Source organism: Aquila chrysaetos, chromosome 8, assembly GCF_900496995.4.
Source record: "Aquila chrysaetos chrysaetos chromosome 8, bAquChr1.4, whole genome shotgun sequence".
Classification (NCBI taxonomy): domain Eukaryota; kingdom Metazoa; phylum Chordata; class Aves; order Accipitriformes; family Accipitridae; genus Aquila; species Aquila chrysaetos.
This window is the reverse complement of record NC_044011.1, coordinates 37,104,456-37,124,179: the sequence shown is the minus strand read 5'-3', so window position 1 is coordinate 37,124,179 and position 19,724 is coordinate 37,104,456. Positions and strand designations below refer to the sequence as shown.

General features: G+C 42.5%; 1 protein-coding gene across 1 annotated transcript; it reads right to left on the bottom strand.

Moving 5' to 3' along the window:
- Window positions 1-2,230: 2,230 nt before the first annotated feature.
- BUB1 (BUB1 mitotic checkpoint serine/threonine kinase) lies at window positions 2,231-19,654 on the bottom strand. The gene is made up of 25 exons (XM_030022669.2): window positions 19,316-19,654; window positions 18,998-19,057; window positions 18,774-18,918; window positions 18,203-18,399; window positions 17,150-17,190; window positions 16,783-16,889; window positions 15,305-15,354; window positions 14,997-15,187; window positions 13,595-13,755; window positions 12,909-13,243; window positions 11,969-12,021; window positions 11,452-11,589; window positions 10,334-10,429; window positions 9,578-9,668; window positions 9,094-9,175; window positions 8,237-8,417; window positions 7,605-7,683; window positions 6,865-7,079; window positions 6,186-6,326; window positions 5,424-5,539; window positions 3,943-4,104; window positions 3,584-3,741; window positions 3,313-3,490; window positions 2,962-3,068; window positions 2,231-2,521 (listed from the first exon to the last, which is right to left on the bottom strand). The coding sequence occupies exons 1-25, from the start codon at window positions 19,330-19,332 to the stop codon at window positions 2,326-2,328; spliced, it is 3,297 nt and encodes a 1,098-aa protein (XP_029878529.1). The 5' UTR covers window positions 19,333-19,654; the 3' UTR covers window positions 2,231-2,325.
- Between the last annotated feature and the right edge of the window lie 70 nt (window positions 19,655-19,724).

Genomic DNA, 19,724 nt, shown 5'->3' with positions numbered 1-19,724 from the left:
CACGCACATTGAGCACTAGCATGCAGCGCTGCTGGCTCTCCTCTCCTCCGTATGTTATCTTCTTTCCAAATCACCCCAGGTCCCATAACTTCTGGTTACGGCTCCCCATTTTATCCATCCACAGAGAGGAGGAAGGTCTCTGTGCTGGGATCATCCCAGCAATCCTGGTTGCTCAGCAGCGTGCTGCACCACCAGCCATCCATTATCCACCATTTGTAAGGCATTAACGCAGAGCACCCTCCAGCCTGCGAGGAGCTAAGCCCCATACATATTTATTCCCTGAAATTGATCGATCAGCAGCCACAATAAGCTGCAGTGCCAATTTTGGGCAAGCAGCCACAGGAGCCTGCCACTGGCAGCCCCAGCTCCCTGGCACATACCACTGGCACAGCTCCTCCCCAGATGGGGCAGCTGGGGAGATTTTGCCACCAAATGGAAGTCCCAGAAGAGGGGGAAGGCAGGTCAGGTCCAGCGAGGAAGCCCTCCAAAGCAATGGCAGTTGTGACTCCAGAGAAAAAGTCACACAGACTAGTGTTAGCAGCACATCTCAGCTTAGCAATGGTGAAGGATAAAAGAAAAAAACCCAACTTGCTCCATGGCAAAGGGAGCTTGAGAGGCGTCATCCACCCTTTGTGGTACCTATCAGCTGTGTCCACCTACTCCTGGCATCCTTTTAAATGTTCAGCTGCAAGAATAAACACAGCAAGCAAGTTTTGCTTTGAAGCAAGGCAAGCAGAGGAAACTTCCACTTGAGAGGTTTGCTTGGTGTGAGTCAATGTGGATGTTGCTCCGAAGAAGCAATGTCCGTTCTCAGCCGAGAGAGCACAGCCTTTCCTCCCAAGTCAAGGAAGACAGCCCAGTACAGACACCGCTGTGGAGCTGGTATGTTCGAAGTGCTGGCTAGATTTCTTTGGAGTTTGTGTAATTCAGGTAATTCAAGTTATTTCGACATTTAACATTTGGCAAAATAGCTATAAAGTCAAGCCAACCTCACGCAAACTCGAGTTTGCAACTTGCATATGCAGCAACGATTCAGCGCGTTGGTGTACGGCTGCTGTAATTAAGAAACATAAAAACAGATAAAAAGGAATAGGGAACACTTTTAAAGGAACTCTTTCCTGGCATTTTCCCAGAGTATTTTCAAAATATTCTGCCAGAATAAAGGAAAACAAAACCTCATAACTAACAGAAAACCACCATTTTGATTCCAGTCAGGAGAGACACTTGCCTCTTGGTTTCCCCCTCATATCTAATAATTGTGTTGTGCTGGTCAGAAGTGAATGTAACACAAGCAGCAAGTGTGACTTCAGTCCTATCCAATCTAAATCTAACCTGTGAACCTCAGTTTCTTTCAACCCAGAAGCTCCTGAGAGCAAGGGTAGAGGAGGAGGGCTGTGAATGTAGGAGCCCCAAACCTCAAAGAACTGCAATAGCAGCCCTCCGAGTGCTGTTGCTCATCAGCACATTTGTCTCGTCACCGACTCAGAACAGCGTTTCCTCATATTCATTAATTATCTGCAGTGGCTTTTTTGGGAGAAGAGACACCTACAGAAAACCTGTCCTCCTTACACGTACCGACCACAGGTTTTTCCCTGATCAGGTGTAGAAAGCTACATGAGTTCACACTCTTGTAGCCCACGTTACATACGTGCTGTTTCACTTCCAAATGCTCTCTTCACTTCTCTTCAAAGAGATACGGCAGTCTTCCACAGTGGGGGAGTCTCAGTCTGGAATTACATTCCCATTTCCAACAACTCGCTCTTCCCCAAAGGCTCTGTTCACCATTTTTCATGTTGGGAAAATGAATCCTCAACACCTCACATATGCTTTACATTTGCAAGATCAGCCTGCCCTTCACCTGGCTGGACTGCATTTATCACCTGTACGCTTCCTAGCCTCTATACGAGAGCTAAGGGCTGCCAGCGTAGTTGGTCTGAATGCTGCATTGACCTTGCTTTCAGGTCAGAGCAGCAGAGTTCCCAAGGTCCCTTCGACATGAACGCTTCGATGAACTTTTTCAAAAATCCCAGGGGAGGTTGAAAGCAATTACTTCATCTGTACACTACTTTTCACCAGCTTCTTTTCCCCTTTAGAAACACGCAATATTATGACTGTCTACAGTCTCCAGCATGCCCTTGCCTCCCAGACTGGACAAGTTAAATTAACAAGTAACAATAGTGTAATTTTTTCCCACAAAGGCATAGAAAGATGAAAGTTATCATTCCTGAAGTTAACCCCAAGAACATTTATTTTTAAAACAAGTTATTACAAAAAGATTTCACACCAACAAAATGCCAGTGCTCAGCAACTGTGCAAACTAAATGCTTATTTTCGTGACCGTTTGTGTTCTATGAGCAACACAACAAGTCTGTTCCGAAGGAACTTTATTTCCTTTGCATATGACCTGCAAAATAAATCCTTCAACCTTTTGCGCAAAACTCCTAGAGAAGGCAGGCTGTGGCAGTTGGGGATGTTTAGCATGCTCTCAAAGAACTCTTTCCACAGGTCAGCGTTGGCAAGCCTGCAAAGGAACAAGAATGCATCAAAATAATTTCTAAATGCAAGCTGTTAAAATACTGTTTCCCTTATCTACCCTGCTCCCTCCCCCAGTTAGAGGCTGGAGTAGCTGCAGACATCGCTGTAACACAATGCAGCTTCCGTTGTGGTGTGCTGCTTAGCGAACCAGTGGGATTTTTCCTCGTTAGTTGTTGTTTCCTCTTTCCAGGCAGCAAGTAGCTGAGGATGCTGTGCAATTCGCCCTGTGCACTGCTGATCCGGTGCTTAAGTCAGTGAATTCTATAAAGCATTTCCCATGCACTGAACACCCACAGGTTTTAGGGCATCAAGAAATGCATGCAAGCAACACTTAAAGCTGTACAGAAACTAACCTCAAACAAGCCCAGTACTAATGACGCATCTTTCTAGACAAGGGAAGGTTTTGAAAACATTTTTGACACCAACCTTCTGAAGGCTCCCTCAGGCTTCCAGATACCGTTTTCATTCTTCACTTGCATGTAGGTACCAAAGAGCATGCAGTAGACTGTTGCTGCAATGCCAAAGTAGTCTGTCTAAACAAAGCATAAACAAGTTTCATATTAAAACCCTATTGAGACCACTAAAAATTAGCTGAAAAACACTCTGTGGAGCCAACAGGGCAAGCTCTGTAAGAAGAGGGTTCAGGACTGCATTTTTAAAGCAATGAGCTGAAGCTAGAACTCTAGTGCAAAAGTCTAATATTTCTATACTCCATTTATTCATGCCAGATGCATGCAGTAAGCTCCAAACGTGCAGGCTGTCTATGCAATCTCATACCTGGTAGTTCCACGGTTTCTGTGTCAGCATTTCAATACACTGAAATCCAGATGTTTCACACTTTGCAGTAAATGCTGTTCCTTCAGGAAAGAGTTTCATGTCTATACTCTGGCCCAAGTCAATGAGTGTCAAGCCATGAGAGAGACCATCTATGTCACACGTATCGTTGTCCAGAAACCTTCAACCATGATAACAAGAAGTGATCACATAAGTATCAAGGCTATGATATCATGATATGCTGGCATCTCAGGTAGCAAAGGGAAATACTGGCCTTTCTCCAAGTATGAAATTGTCAGGCTTAATGTCACCATGAATGATTTTGCAGCTGTGGAGCTCTTCCACCATATAAAGAATTTTTACAGCAAAGTAGACTACAAGTGCTTGAGGCATCACCTTTTCAGGAAGCCTTTTGTAAATGTTTATGGCATTCTGTAAACAAAAAGATAGCAAAGAACCATCAGCTACGCAGAAACAACTAGATACGGATTACAGGTCCATGTTGATAAACACAGAATATGTTCACAATGAAGGTCCATAAAGTGGGGAGTAGAGGAGAAATCTGAATATTGTAATGTGATAGCACTCCAGAAAGAATATAGATGATCCAGAGCACAAGCTGATCACACTTACCAGCAATGTTCCATAGTTGTAGAGCTCACCAACCAAAATGCTTCCATTTTGAAAGAAATGAGCAGAATAAAAGTGGATGTAGAGATGGTGTATACTTGGATTGAGCCTTTCTACCAGTTGCGTTGCTATATAGAACTCCCAAGGGTTGGCAGGCTTCTGGACCTGATACCAAAAAGTTGATTTACTAGGAAAAAATCTATCAGCATTAAAAGCAGAAGTTCTTCTCAAGTTGTTTTTTAATGGCAGACTAGGCATTTTTCCTCTTGACCAAATAGAATACTTGTATCTACAGCAATTAACCTCAGGTCGATACACTCAATGATTAATCCTCTTGAATAAAAACTTCAATTACACACCACAATTCCATTCTGGCTTATACACTCTTTTGTGTTATTTAAAATGTCAGCCTTTCTGCAACATTGATGTTTCTGCTGGCAACAGACATTTTGTGCAAGACAGAAGGCTTTTGAAGTCAAAACAAGAAAACCTTTCCAATTCCTTTCCCTACTATTTCCCCCACTACGTTGAATACCTGATGCTCAAAAAAAAGGTAACCAGCCACCTTGACATACTGGAAAGCTCTCAGTTAAGGTGTTAACAAGTTCGGTTTTTTTTTCTGAAAGATTAAATGTTGCAGAGGAGATCCACAAAAAGGTTCCAAAAATAGATCTCATGTGGAAAGGCTAAGGGTGTGTGTATGTCAACTCAATCACATAAGCACGTTTCAGCCAGACTGTAGTAACTGTACATGTGCCCTCTCAGCCAGCAGCAGATGCAGGGATGCATGATCTAGTACAACCCTCTTGGGCTAAGCTGACCTCACAGTTGCACAGACTTTCCTTTTGGCAGCAGTTCTGATGTAAACACATGCTATCATCTGTTGCTCATTCCTGCACTGAAGCAGCCTGGAAGAAGATAGGGCAGAGCAGAGAGGGAGCCGCACAATCTACAAGCACCATCAAGACAAGTGTGTTTATTAATAAAACTGCACTAGAGAGTTATCACCCAGCAAAGTCTACGCAATAGCCAGCTGCCACCAAACAGGCTGGCTGCACAAAGTGCAGAAATGCTTGTGGAAAGCTAGTAGGCATGTATCTGGAACAAGGAGTGGCCCCAATTTTATCATCAATCTACATACATTTTCATTTGCTGTGGACTAAGAGCACTCGCACAAGTAGCTGCCTTTGTTCAGCTGAGAAAGACAGCCTGGCTGTAGCTCTTACTCCTTACTTAGGATACCTGTGACTATTTTATAAATAAAAGATGAAGAGGCAAGTCGAGTTAAGAGGATAAAAAACATCCCATGTAGAGTGAATCAGACATCATGGCACTCAACCTGAACAAGGCTTTGAGGATAGACCAATATGCTTTACTTTGTATTTATAAATAAGAAAACTCAGCAGAATCCACCCAGGGTAGGTGATATTACTATAAGACTCATGAATTTTCCAGCAGAGCTATTCTGAATCAACACTACTTACCTTGAATGTTACTTTCTGATTGTTTCTAGGGTTACTTGCATCCAGAATGGAAGCCTGATAGACTTGAGCAAAAGCTCCCTCTCCAACCAAGCAGTCCACATGGAATGAGCTGGAACCTTTAAGAGATTAACAACATTAAGTCCTGCTTGCAAACTTCACAGAAGAGACATCACTACTCTGAAAGAAAAGAAAAAAAAAAAAAAAAAAGAAAAAGAAAAAAGCACCAGCCTATATCAGTTATTGCTTCAACCCTAGTGCTAGTCTTTCTTTACAAGTCTCTTCTTGCTAGGCAGCCTTTACATAGAAGAGAGCCTATACTCACTCTTGAGAACAAGAGTGCTGTGAAGTGCCACACACTAAAAATCAGTGTTTCTGTCTGACTCCCAGGAAGTAATCAAATTCCAAAGTGCATTCCTTGAAAAAGTAAACACTAATGTTTAAGTCATACAAGTATGTTGCAATTACAGTCATACGGATTCTGTTGACACAGGATGGCTGCTGTTCTATACTAAGTTTGAGAGTTGTGTCACAGATTACTAGGAGAGGAAAACTAGGAAAATTCCCTACTCAGAATGCCTAATCAAAAATGCTTATGCTATAAAAGACAAAAAAACCCCAGGTCTAATTTCAAATCTGAGGTTTAGATAATCTGGAAGCTATCTGGGTATACATGCAAGTAAACTGAATTAGAAAAATACTTCAGAGGTTCCCAGAAAAACTTCAAGAAATCCTTTAAAGTGAAATATTTGAAGTAGCTCTTACCCAGTGGGAATTCAGCCTTCAGTTTGATGGACGGAAGAGTAGATTTCCATTCAAAGTAGTTGGCATAGGTGTGGAGTGGTTTAGGAAGCTCTGATAAGAATTTGCAAATTAATTCTTTATCCCAAGGGTTCTCAACAAGGACTTCATGGAAAGAAGAAAAATACTTAAGCTATAAAAGCTATAAGAAAACCATCATTTCAAAAGGATAACACAAGCTTATACTTGAATGAGTGTCACTGATTTAAAAAAACAACAAAACAAAACAACCCACAACTCAAAAATCAAAGAGGGGTAAGTTAAGTATTCCTTAATTTTGACAATCTAGCTTTTATACCTATGCCTTCCGTTAAAGTTGCCCAGAAATTTTTTTTTTAATCACAAGTTGAAAACAGATGTTTCTGAAGTATACTATTTGAGCCTCAACTAGCAAAGAACCCTTAGGTACTCCCGAGTACTCCTGTGCTTCTGAATATCTTTGGCATCATGTAATACAGTTACGACCCACACTTGTCCTCCCTTACATCACTTGTACATACGCAGCAATCTCCTTGCAGAAGCCACAAGACAGTTTGCTTACTGCAGTGACCACTTTCATATTGGAACAAAGCACTGCTGCAAGAACACGACACTGCTCCGGTCTCAGACTTGACAGAAGAAAACTGTAGGCAATGCTCTGTACCTGCAGCTCTAACACTCCGGGCTGTCCTGTCCTGCCCAGCACCAGACAGTTTTTCATGGGAAATTTTGTCCACCCCAACAGATGAGGAATATTCAGTTCTGCTCGCGGCAGTCTGCTCCTGTAATCTTTGAGAAGCAGCTGTAGCAATTCCTTGAATTCCATTTCCTTGTTTCAAGACATTTCCTTGGAGCTCTCCTTGTTCTGCAAGAGCAGGGCTACATATTTAAAACAAAATTTTATTAATTGACAGTACTGCCATGGTATTTTTGCATCTTCAGTAAGCAAATGTGTCAAATGTCTGTGCTTGCGACCTTGGCTATAGCCAACATAAAGATGAATAAAATGGACATTTCTTAAGAAAATAAGATTTGGTCGTATCATGCCACCCATAGTCTAATAACTTTCAAGTTCATCGGCCAACAAGTTCAGCCAATATTGAAAAAAATCAGTAGTTTTAGATACACAGCCATTAAAACTGTCTGGACAGTTAACTTTCAATTTAAATGTATCAGAAAACTTAAGTCATAGGAGCATTTTTGGGGCATTATCACCATACCCAGGTTCATACCCAGCCACAAAGTGCTGAGATGTATGCTAAGCAGAGTCAGTCTGACACAAATACGTCAGCTCTAGATTACTTCAAAAACTTGCAACGAGAGCAGTATAACAGACCTGCCTGCTCTGGCATAGCTTTGCCCAGCACTCTCAAGCCTTGAAAATCTCAGCAAGTCACGACATACCTTAGCTTCTTAGTTTTTGTCTGCTTGTGCAGTTCTTCAGAAAACTCCAAATCCATTTGTGGCAAGTCATCCCCATAAGCTGAACAAAGGGAATAGCAACAATAGGAAATGTTTATTCTCCCCAAAGGCAAGCACATTTAGAGTATTCTTACCAAGACAAGAAGGTTAAGTCACACTGCAGCTGTGAAAGCTGCTAAGGTATCACAAAAGCTAGAACTGAATAAGCCTATTTTAAAATATGCAAGTAAAGACAACAGCTTGATTTCTTTAGGGAGTGTATTCCAAGACTAAAGAGGAACAGACAAGCATAAAGGTGCCCCCAGAAGAAGGTGGTGCTGGGACTTCAGTCAATTTTTTGACTATTTACAACCCCTTGGAACAGTTCAGAATAGCAGTTTGACAGCACAGTCAAAGCTTCTCTTATCCCCCAATTACAAATTCTTGGAACCTTATGCACTGGGTCAGCCCACGCTCCCAGCTGCTGTTCTGCAAGGCATGCGTACTCAAAGTGGCAGCAGTGGGAGCCATACCTATGCGGTATTCGGCAAGGCCTGCGAGGTAACCAGGGCACAGAATTGGAGTTATGTGGTACTGAATTAGATGCTCTCAACCTCAAATATTCATTATTTTACCTTTGTTGCCCAAAGCTTGTCGCGAATGTGCCGACAGGTAATTAAATGGTGTTGATACAAGCTGGGCAGCTCGTGCAAAGTCTCTTGTGTTGTTTGGACTGGGACCTAAAGTTTTAGTACTACTTGGTACATTCCACACTGTATAATCATCCCTCAAGAACTCCGGTGTCCCTGTTTCTTCCTAGATGGGGAAAAAATATGAGAAGATTTAAAACTAAGCCATCAAAACTACCCTGCCAGAGCTGCACTGTAACCTACCAGCAGCCTCTGCAGTCAGTTTCAATAATGGTGAACCTGCATGTGCCAACTTAAAATATTAGAAAAATAAAGGAATGGCAATATAACCTAAATCACAGGTTTACATAGTTTTGTATCAGACCTGAATGTTGGCAATAATGAATACCACAGCAAAATGTTAGACAATAAAAAATTGCTATAAGAGTCTGAAAAAGCCCATCTCATTACATAGTGACCATGTATTCAAGCAGCCTGAAGTTTCATGCATCTCCTTGGCTATGAAAACTGTTAGGTGGTTATTAGAACATTAAGTGTCCCTTGCTCCCTCTTCCTTCCTCCCTCAAACAGATGCCAAATCCACACATCAATTGCAGTAGGATTTGTTCTAGGGATAGAGATCTCCACTGTCAAACTCCTGGAAGTTTTGTGAAAATTAAAAACTGAAAGTTCATCCCATTGGCAGGAAATGCGAAAGGGTATCTAGACTTCAGCTAGGTATCATTCATAAGAATATTGAAGGATTGGGATAGAACAAAGGTAAATACAACCACCTCTGATATCCCCTATAACTACATAACCCATTTTCAAGGCTAATTCTTGCAATAACACCAAACACTCACTTCTGTACTTGCTGTACAGTCAGTCAAGGGACGTTCTCCAGTAGCTCTGGGCTCTTCTGGCTTGTTTTTATGCTGTGGGATCCTGACAAAACAGGTAGTTTAGAATAGCTTTTCCCCGGAAACTTTCCCAGGCAGACTGACCGTAACAAAGACCTGTTGGTTTTAATTTTTATTTTGTAAAATTTGTTTAAAGAATCCCATTTGCAGATACTTAGAGAAGTTGCAGTAGCTCAAAGAAACAAGCTATCCACAGTTTTCCAGAAAATTAAGCATCTCGAGCACACTGTCCAAACAGGAAAGTTGCGCAATTCCACAGAGAAGCAACTACAACTTTCTCATGCCACTTCCACACAGCTGCTAGTGATTGTATTCAAGCCAATCCTGATACTGCAAATACAGTCACAGCAAAATTATATGGAATAGAATCAATCCTATACGTAATTCTTAATAAACTGAACTCAGCTGTTACTTTTTTCTTCCTTACCCACTGTTCTCTTTTTCATTCTCATCTTCAAAGATAGAAAATGCAGGCATGACAGGGGCAATGACATTAGTTTTCAGACTTCCGTCAGGCTCTTAAAAATAAGAGATAACCAATATTATCTTCACCCAATAATGACTATATATACAGTCACATTTTCACTCCTAACCAGACAACTGATGGTCATGGCTGCATCTAGCTAGACCAGGAGCATCCTCAGAATTGCCACTCAAATCATGTCTCCTATAAGCTTTTGGAAATGGCGAAGATATTTCCATCTCAAAACCAAGACTGGCCAGAGTACAGAAGCCTTCTTGGCTGCATCTGACCAGTTGTGAAATATCTTTTGCAAGCCACTGCTACTGCCTGGTTTTCAGACAACTTTAACTGTTACAATAAGCTGGCAATTCAGAGACTAACACCTAGCCTGCAAAACATTGTAGAAAAAGCTTTACTCATATGAAGTACCAGCTGTGCCCTTTTCAAAGTTAGGTTTTAAATACCAGAGAAGTCTCTAGGGAGAAGCAACATGTCCAACGAACACATTAATAAGCTTGCTAACAGTAAAGTGCTTCTGCTGTTCTCAGACTGTGTATCAAAATTTGGAACTTGTCATTAAATTAAATTATCAGGAAAGAAGTTGCTTCTTCGCACCTACTCAAACAACTACTTATCTCAAAATTATCAGGACTCATGGGAGGGGTAAATGGGAAATAAAGGAGTGAAATATAATGGACCAAAAAAATAAATAGTACATACCACTTTTTCTGCAAAAGACTTCAAATTGCTCCTCACTCTCTTCAAGAGTAGATGGTTCAGGCAAGATGGGTGTTTGAAACATATCCATGAGAAATCCTAAGAAACCAAACCAAACCCCACAGGAATATCACTCCCAGTAAAAGAAATTTTCAGAAGTTGTTCCATTGTGTAGTAGTCAAATCAAATGCCAATTATTTATAATATTCTTATCATTTATCAAATGCCAATAACCAATTATTCCTTCAGATTGCATTTAAACACTCCAGACAACTGAACAAACACGGGAAGATCTGACTTGGCCAACACATACTTGTTGGTGCCATGGCCTTTTTTTTTTTTTTTTTCAGTTCCTCTCCAAGATGAGATTTCAAAGTTCTCCTAAAGGAACAAATTCTCCTTTATCTTCTTAGATATTTGGAAGACTAATGAATATCACAAGGGTTTTTTTAATCATTATTTTTACAGATACATATTCAGCTGCAGCAGTTTGCTACATGGTAGTGGTTAATGGGCTTACTGTCAAAACAGAAGAACATGGCAGAAGCGTACAAAAGGGATAAAACAGCATCAGGATATTATTACTCCACATCTGACATCAGAAACAATTGCAATTTCCCTTTTAGGATTTTGAAAAAGCAATGTTTAGAATTGACAATGACTGAAATAATCAAAGACCTTTTGCATAAGTCACCCTTGTTTCAGCTTTGGGGGAAGCTTAACATCAACCAGAGTTGACTTACTAACTTCCTAACATTCTTCCACATTAGTCTGTTGTAGGTCTTCATCTCAGAAACAGGAGTCCCTGACAGTACTGACAAGAGCAGCTCAGAGAACGTGCTGCCCAAAGAAGCCTGGCAGGTGTATCACCAGTGACTTATCTGGGAGTTTACAGGATGTGGCTGCTGGGATGTTATTAAAGCATCTGTTTCTGGTCAAAAGTTTTGGGTCATCCAGAAAATTGCAAAGGAAGAGTACCAATTTAATTTTATTTTCCTCTTTGATTGAATGGTGCACACGCCCATCACTAGATAGCCTCCTTGTATATTTGGCTCCACTAAAATTACCAGGCAAGATCCCATTAACTCCAGTGGAACTAGCATGTTATTCCAGACACTTACCCAACGCTTCCTTCGTATGAACTGTAGGTGAAGGTTGCACTTTGAAAGGTGTTGCCTGCATTGCTCCTCTCAGTGAGGTGTTTGGGGTAGCTTGAGAAGCATTTCCAGAAGCAAAGGAAGAATTTCCAACTCTAGATGCTAGAAAAGAACACAGCAAGACCATTTCCGAAGTAGCCTGGGATTGTTTATTAACATTTCAGTAGCTAGCAAAGCATTAGTAAGAAAAGTAAACAAGATGAGTAGCAAAATGACAACCCAGAATTTTGGGGAGAGCAGATTTTGACTTGTTCAGAGATCTGCTTGGCAGGCTCCCAAGGGAGACTGCCCTAAAGGGCAAGAGGGACCTTGGACAGCTGGGTGGCCCCTGAGGACTCCATCTTCAATTCACAGGAGCGACCCATTCTGATAGGAAAGTCAAAAAGCTTAGCTAGGGTTGGAACTAGCTGCATGCTATTGATTCCCAGCCAGTAACAGTAATACCAATAGCACCAGTCTTTATCAAAACTGGGCTTACTACCTTCTTTCATGTCCACAGAAGTAGTTAGTCCACCAGCTTTCTTGTTAGGGTGCCTTCAAAGGAAAGATTAAGAACATTAGCTTGAAATAAAAGCTATTATTTAAATTCCAGCTTCAGGTCAGGACTTAGCCATACTGCACTCTAAGCAGTATAGAGGCCTTTCCCAGCCTAGAACACAGGAAACATCCCAGAGAGACAGCAACTAGTTATCCTATGTTTTTCTCCCATGAATGATTCTTTTTAGTCACACAAATGAAGCAAGTGAGAGATCCTTTAGAATATTATGAGAAACTGCCCCCCCAAAGTTTCTCACACAGTTGCCAATAGGTATAAAACCTGAAGGGCAGCAGAGTCCTTTAAAAAGGTTAAAATGCAGGCATTAAATACTTTTTGGATACAGTTTGCCTCCAAGTAACTCCATATTATGAGTGAATAACAACTGGTTCCATTTCCTCTTGTTGGCCAAGCCTACTCACTCAGCCATGCTTGTTTGCCAACCTAGGTTTCTCCCTCTGCCCCTGAATTTTGTTTCCTATACTAGCTAAGTCACACAAGCAAGAGTGCAGAAGATAAATGCAAGTGCTTTTTTTCTTCTCTGGAGACCTCTGTGGCCAAGATGTAACATATGGGATCTGCATGCACTAAGCATATCCTGTTGTTTATTTCAGGCATGCCAGGGACAGCAATGCTGAATAATTACTTCAGTTACACACTGAACTTCCTCTTAGTTATTAAAACTAAAACACAGGGTTAAAGGAATTAAAAACTGAAACGAGGACTGTAAGTTTGATCTATGTCTAAATATTGGTTTCCACAAGCTACTTCAGATTTCTTTTCAGAAGAGAAAGAGACTTTTTTTTTTTAGTTAATTCTCAGCTGAAGTGTAGATACTGAAGACTGCACAATTTGCAGAGCCAAGAATTAGCCTGTTTATACGTACTGTTCTCCAGTGCTCCAGTTAAGAGCTGCATCAGGATGTGCCCGTTCCCGAGCTGCAATATTATCAAATGGAGGGTGTAACAAACTGTTCTGGAGTTCTCCAAGCTCTAGTTGAGTTTTGACTGCAACCTTCTTATGTGTTACTTCCCACATGGAAGTTGATGTCATCTGGTGGCCAGCGGGTTTCACTGACTGCGGTGTAAGAGCAGTGGATGATAAAGTACTTGATTGAGGCTGGTCTGGCACCAGACCTTGGGCATTTTGCAGATCTGAACTTTGACAAGATGCCATCCAGTTCTGCTGTAGAGCTGCACAGGGTGTCACATGTGGATGCACCTTCAGAGATGAGAAATGTTCTTTTACACTCAGACACCCCCCCACAAGTATAGCCATTGCCATTTTCCCTTTTATTTCTGCAGAACTAGAATGATTTTTCATGCAGAAGAGAACTTTCATATGCAACTAAAACTAAATTGCGGAGAAGCAAAAATGAACTTTTGGGTTTAACAATTAAAACATATGTCATCAAGTATTTAAAGTTATGCCAGGTATCTATACTAGTCAGGCACTGCAGCCTGAACTTCCAGATCTGGTTAACAATCTCCTCTGGTTACTGTCTAAAGGATGGTTAAATTTTGTGAGATAAGTTCATGAAGACTGCTCCTACTGATCACAGTACATACTTACCACTGTCTTACTTGGTTCAGCTGATGATGTAGATGCTGGTTCCAGTCTAGTTTCCTCCAAGCTTTTGGTGAGCTGGGTGAGCTGCTCCAGCTTTTGCTGCAGGGCTTGCAGTTCAAGGACAGCTGACTCTTTTTTCCTTATGGAGTCTCTCTCCTCTTCTTCTAAGGATTAAACAATGTTATTAAGTGAAACAGTTAATCAGTATCTAAATGAGTTTCTCAACACACAGATTACAAGCTGCTTGAATTTTAAAAATTTAGATATATATAGTCTGTGCAACTGCAGGATGACACTAGGATCTAGAGGCATAAGTTTGGGAGAAGCAGGTATTTCCCACAGGACTCAGTGTCTAACCTCTCAGTCCTGATCCCTCAAGGCAGGGCTACATAACACTATCTCAGCACTGGCCTGGCAACCAGCAGCAGCCCTAATTGCCTTTTAGCGGAGTTCACAGGCTAGCCTACCTCTCAGCTGGTGTGCGCTTGTGCTGCCAGACTCAACCACTTGTTTTAAAAATCCATTAGCGTCTTTCCTCCCACTGAACCTCTCTCCCTTTTCGACTGACTACAATTTATCCATTTCTTCCTTTACCCAATGAGATAATGAATTCTTTCATCCAGCAACATTCCCTGGCAACTTTTTTCCCCCTCCTGTAAATGGTCAGATACACAACTAACTCACTTCTGAGCAGCTGCTCTTTATTTGCACTCAGTTTTGGTTTTGCTTCCCTAGGACTTATCTATTTGAAAGCCCACCTACTTTTTCTCCAAAATGTCATCATTCAGCACATAAAAGTACTACCTCTAATGACAAACTTTTCCTTGAGACCATCCCAGCTACAAGCATGCCATCGCTGACTATACAAGGGGCATTCCACAGCTGCATTTGCCAAGAAGGCCAAGTGAAGATGGAGTGCTGCTGTCTTTGCTGCAGCATGCCTTTAATTGACTTGGGCAAACTGTGGCATCATACGTAAGCGTGTGACAGTTTAAAGGATACTGTGGGCTCTTTCTGATTAAGCCTACCGGTAGGAACCAAGATGCTCTCTATCTTGAATTACAGGTGGCAGAGAGCCACAGCTAGAGCTCACATCAGGGTAGCTAATACAGATCAGAGCTGCTCACACTTTCCTCCTGTTTCCTCAGAGGGAACACCACTATGACAACCTAGGTTTCAAAAGACAAACCCAAAGGATGACCTTAAACAGTAAATATCGATGTCAGTCATGTGGCATGTTACCCAATGCTTCCAAGCTCACCCCACCCTGTTTCTGTATGGGGATGCCAACTTGCGCTTTGAGAAAGTTTTCAGGCTTCAGTAGAGGTTCAAAAGAAATGAATGCAGCCAAGTATTAGTTTTCCAAGAATATTTCTGAAATAGCTAGATGGAAAGAGAAGAATACCCCATTCTTGCTGTCTTCTGAGGCGCTCGTATTTCTTGAAGTATCTTTTGGCTCTTAGCTCCTCAAACGAAAGTTCAGAGCCTTCACGTATAAGCAGGTTTTTGTCATACATTGCAACCTGCTCACATTCAACAACAGTGGATGACGACTTAGGGAGAACTTCAGATTTGGAGATGTATGTAACATACTTTCTGTGAGGGAAAATAAGAAAAAGTTCTATTCAAGTTTATTGGATTTATTCTGTGAGCATGTTAATTTTCCTACAGTGTGACTTTAAAAAAAAAAAAAATCAAAACCCAAAGACTTACACTTCTTTTCCACCAGAAGAGCAGGACTGAGTACCAGCAGAATCAGGACCCTAATGCAGGACAGGGGAAATAAAAAATGAAAAAGAAAGAATTCCAATATTATAGTTAACCACCCATTTTGACAAGACCAGCAACCACAAAGCCCCTAATATTTAATTCTAATTGAAGAGATGACAATTCAGACCATGCGCATGGCAAGAACAGTTCAGAAAAAGAGCTCTACAAGTCATCAGAGCCTGAGGAAGTTCATCCTGAAGAATTAAGCATATAACAGTTTGCTGTCTTCTCTGAGAGCTTTTGGCAGACAAACAATATCCCAGAGAACTGAGAGACAGACGTAGTTCTGGAAACTGCAGTCCAGAAGGACACTGGAACTAGCTGAACAGGTAATTTCTATTCCAAAAAAACAGGAGCATAAGTTACAGATCACTTGGGTTTGTTAAGAACAGACTGGATGGCTCTACCTAATTTCTTTCTTTGACAAGCTATCCAACCTCAGGGCTAAGGAACAGGCAGCAGACATAGTAAGTTTTAAGTTCTGTTCCATCATCCAAGATATCTTTCAGTGTTTGCAGGCAATATCAACCTAAAAGAGTCATGAGCACTTTAGAGAACAGGACCAAGTTGAGAAAGGTTACATCAGTTTCCCACCCACCCACAATCTTTCAGTCTTTAATTTCACTCCCTGTTCACCTTTCATCTGACTGTGCCAGAAAGGCTGTGAAGAATCGTAACTAGCTTTGCCAAACCTCAGAAGAATGAGTGTGCTGCATTCTGGTACTTCGCTGAGTTACAAGAAGTATAGTTTCCTTTTTTGTTGTTTTATTGTGGGGAAGGGGGTGAAGTAAGATGACTACAGGGTGACAGGATTTGGACTGTAAAGTTAACTCAAGATCTCCATGAAGTATGAACAGAACCCTCAGCTGGAACTTGCTAGAGACAAGCTAACTTGGCAAGCTACAGAGGGACTCGTGAACTGTGATAAAGTGACCTCCTAGTCATTTCCCAGCTCAACAGGCTGACTTCTATAAGAAGCCACCACCCCACTGAGGACCAGCCTGGAAACTTCTCTTCTTCCTCCGGCATTATCTTCTACTCATTCCTAGAGAGGGTATTTAAGAAGTAACTTGAATTTCACCAAAATTCAGTGTCGGCAACTCCCTAGAAGCATGACTGGCACAGAATCTATTGATAACATTATTCCTCCAAAGAATGCTAACCAGCTGGATGGATCACTCTTTGCCTGTGGTTCTGGAAACGTGTCAAGTGACTCAAAAGCGTGTCCCAATACTTCCCAGTTGAGAGATTTCTATGAAGATGTGATGCTTACAGCATAAAAACATCAGTAACATTTTTGAGATACATCAGATGTAGTTAACATATTTTATCTTTCTTATTCAGTCAAGCTCATCAATCTAAACTTTATGTGAGGGCTCCACATTTTTCCCACAATGTCTAAGTGGCTTATTAAGTCTTACCTGATTTTTGCAAGTGTACACTGGGTCATCAAGATTTGAAACACCTTTTCGAGGAGCCATTTGATTTGCAGCATGAGAAGTTTGAAGTGGTTTTATAACAGCAGCACCTAGGACAGATAATATAGGTTTGCATTAGTTAGTAGAAATCATTTTCTCATTTATGAACTTCTATTAACCTTAAGCACTGGAAAATTAATACCTCCTTTTGAATATACGCCCCTTAAGAATTTTAAATATGGCCAGGAAAACGGGGGGGGGAATCGGTTTCTACAGGAAACTTACTTTCTTCACTGACAAAACTCACCGATTGAGGTAAAAGATTTATCTAATTGAGCTACAGCTCACAGGCAGATATCTTTAGCCTCACCTTGCAAAGGAGGATTCCGAGGATCATAATTCTGCAGCCAGCTGAATTGCAAGAAATGTCAGTTATTATCAGTAAGTCACCTCTCCCTCATTCCTCCCTCCTCCCCAGGAACCTTTGATTTCCTTGTATGGTCATCATGCTATGAAATGTAACATTAAAAAATTCAAGTTACTTACAGGACACTTATTACTGTATGTATATGGACATATCCTGTTAGCTTCACACTCACAAAATAAAAAAAGCCTCCAAAAGGCAGCAGTATATGGAAGTTGGGTTCTTCTTTTCTCATCACCATAGGGAACACATACCATCATGATAAGCACCAATTCTAGCACTTCCAACAGCTCTAGTGCTAAACTCCAACAGGCACCCACTCTCAGCTACATATTGTGCAGTAAGCACAAGAAACTGGATATATGTTATTATTGTCAACATATCTCCAAGGTGAACTAAAAAGTCCAGCTCAGATCAGGAACTGATGTTTGATCTCACTGCAGTTCCAGCTATGGCCACAAACCAAAATCAAAGAGGTTGCAAATCATGCAGCAGCTAAAGTATGTATTCAACTGACAGTGTCAACAGAAGCACAGGCAGCTAGCTACAGGGTGAGCTACAGCCAGTTAATACACTCTGGAAAGCATACAGATGTCCCTAACTTGAAAAGCCAGGTGTCATGAGCATGGCGAAATTGCTTGATCTTCCAAGGAATGAAGCTCTCACACAGTATTTCCAAGGTAGGCTGCCTGAAGCAGGCCAGGCTATGCATCCTTATAGTCTGGATCAACTTAACGGAAAACAGACAGGAAATGAATCAATTAAAGGGGTTTCTTTCTGGGCCCTACTTCACCGAAGACACGCTGGTACAGTTTTTCTCAATACACCCAACAAATATTGAACGGCGAAGAAGTACTGTTAAGCTTATACCTACCTTTAACAAAAATAATCATTAGTCTACCTCTGCTACAGCACAGGGCATATGCACACAAGAAAAAACAACAACAAAAAATGTACGCTACCTGAATAGCTCAACAAGTAAAAGACGATCAGAATTACCAATACAGTTGTTGCAGGCTCTCTTGTGGCTGTGCCTGGTTGTGAAGTGCTTTTTGAAGGACAGCTCCTGCACACTGCACATTGCCTTCCTTTACAAGCTGCTGAGCCCAAGCAACATAGAAGTTAGATGCCTTTGCACCAATTCCCTCTCCATGTAGGTAGTCAAAATACAGGCAAGGAGAAGTGATGAACTCTGCCTGAATAAGAGAAAGATGCAGAAGCCACAGGCACTTTCAAAAAGATCCAAGGAAGTTCCAGGCAAAACCCCAATAACGATTTCTTAGTTACCATCATAGGAAAGCATTCTTTTCTAAAGGTAAAACTGGTTGGTAGATAAGATACATCTCACAAGCTAAACAGCTTAATAACACAGCTTTAAAAAAATACGCTATCCTTCAGCAAGACTGAAAAGCCCTCAGAGCTCCTGCAGAGAGCAGTACATCTGAATTCCTCACCACATCCCTGTGGGCTCCTTTTCCTCCCACAGCTCTTTGCAGTCACAGAACTACAGAACGGTGGGACGACTTTAATTTTTTAGGATAGCTTAATTACCCCAAAACCACGTACCTACCAGCTTAATGCAGTAGTTAACAAATCTTGGATCTTGGTGGTACCTCTTGTCACTCGCAAACACCTTCACAAGCTGCTCCAGGAGACTGGGCAAGCGGTTTTGTTTTTCTTGAAGGGGAAGACATCCTTCCACCCACTGCATGTACCTGAAACGCACTCAAGCAAGTTACAACCCTGCCGCGCCACCAGCAGCGACGCCGACACACGAGCCAGGGGCGGGCTGACCTGTCCCACGGCTCCAGCGGGTCACTCCCTTGGTAGTTCCGTATCTGAGCCTCGTAACTCCTGCAAGGCAAAGGACAGGTCAGGCTGCCGCCTCAGCCCTGCCCGGGACGGGTTAAGGCCCCTCTGAGGCCTCAACACCCCCACAGCTCCGGCGGGCAAAGGCCGAGCCCTGCACCCCACCCTCTCCCCCTACGCACCTCGGCCCTGGCGCCCGCCCCAGCACAGGTCCGGGTGGTCCCGGTGCCCTCCCGGCACACGGCGGCCGCCGGAACCGTCCCATCCTCCCAACCCGAACCCGGTCCCGGTGTCCCCGCTCACCGCGCAGCCCCCTCCATAGCCGCCCAACCCGCCCGCTCGCCTCAACCGCTGACCGACGATTCAAACCCGCCGCGCAAGCGCGCCGCGACCCCGCACCGCCTTCCCATTGGCCACCGCGCTCCGCCAATCTCCCTCGCTTCCGCCGGCAGGCCACGCCTCCTTCGTCTCCGAGAGGCCGTTCCGAGAGCCGGGGCGGGGTGCGGGGGTAGAAAGCGATATACAGAATACTAAATCCAGATTTAGCAAAGCTCGAGGTTGCACAGGGCAGGTCCAGACAGCGCTGTTCTCTGCGCCTTGGTCCTCGGCTTGGCTGGGATTACTTCCCCTGCAGGCAGCAGGGAAGGTGACAGGCCGGAGGAGCCCAGCGCCCAGGGGTGTGCTGCAGCCCCCTCCCGTCATTAACGCTGGC

Coding starts and splice junctions, on each gene's coding strand:
- BUB1 (XM_030022669.2), bottom strand. Junction 18,919..18,997: donor CCGCTGGAGCCGTGGGACAG/GTCAGCCCGCCC, acceptor AGTGCGTTTCAG/GTACATGCAGTGGGTGGAAG. Junction 5,540..6,185: donor GAAGGCTGAATTCCCACTGG/GTAAGAGCTACT, acceptor AATCTCTTAAAG/GTTCCAGCTCATTCCATGTG.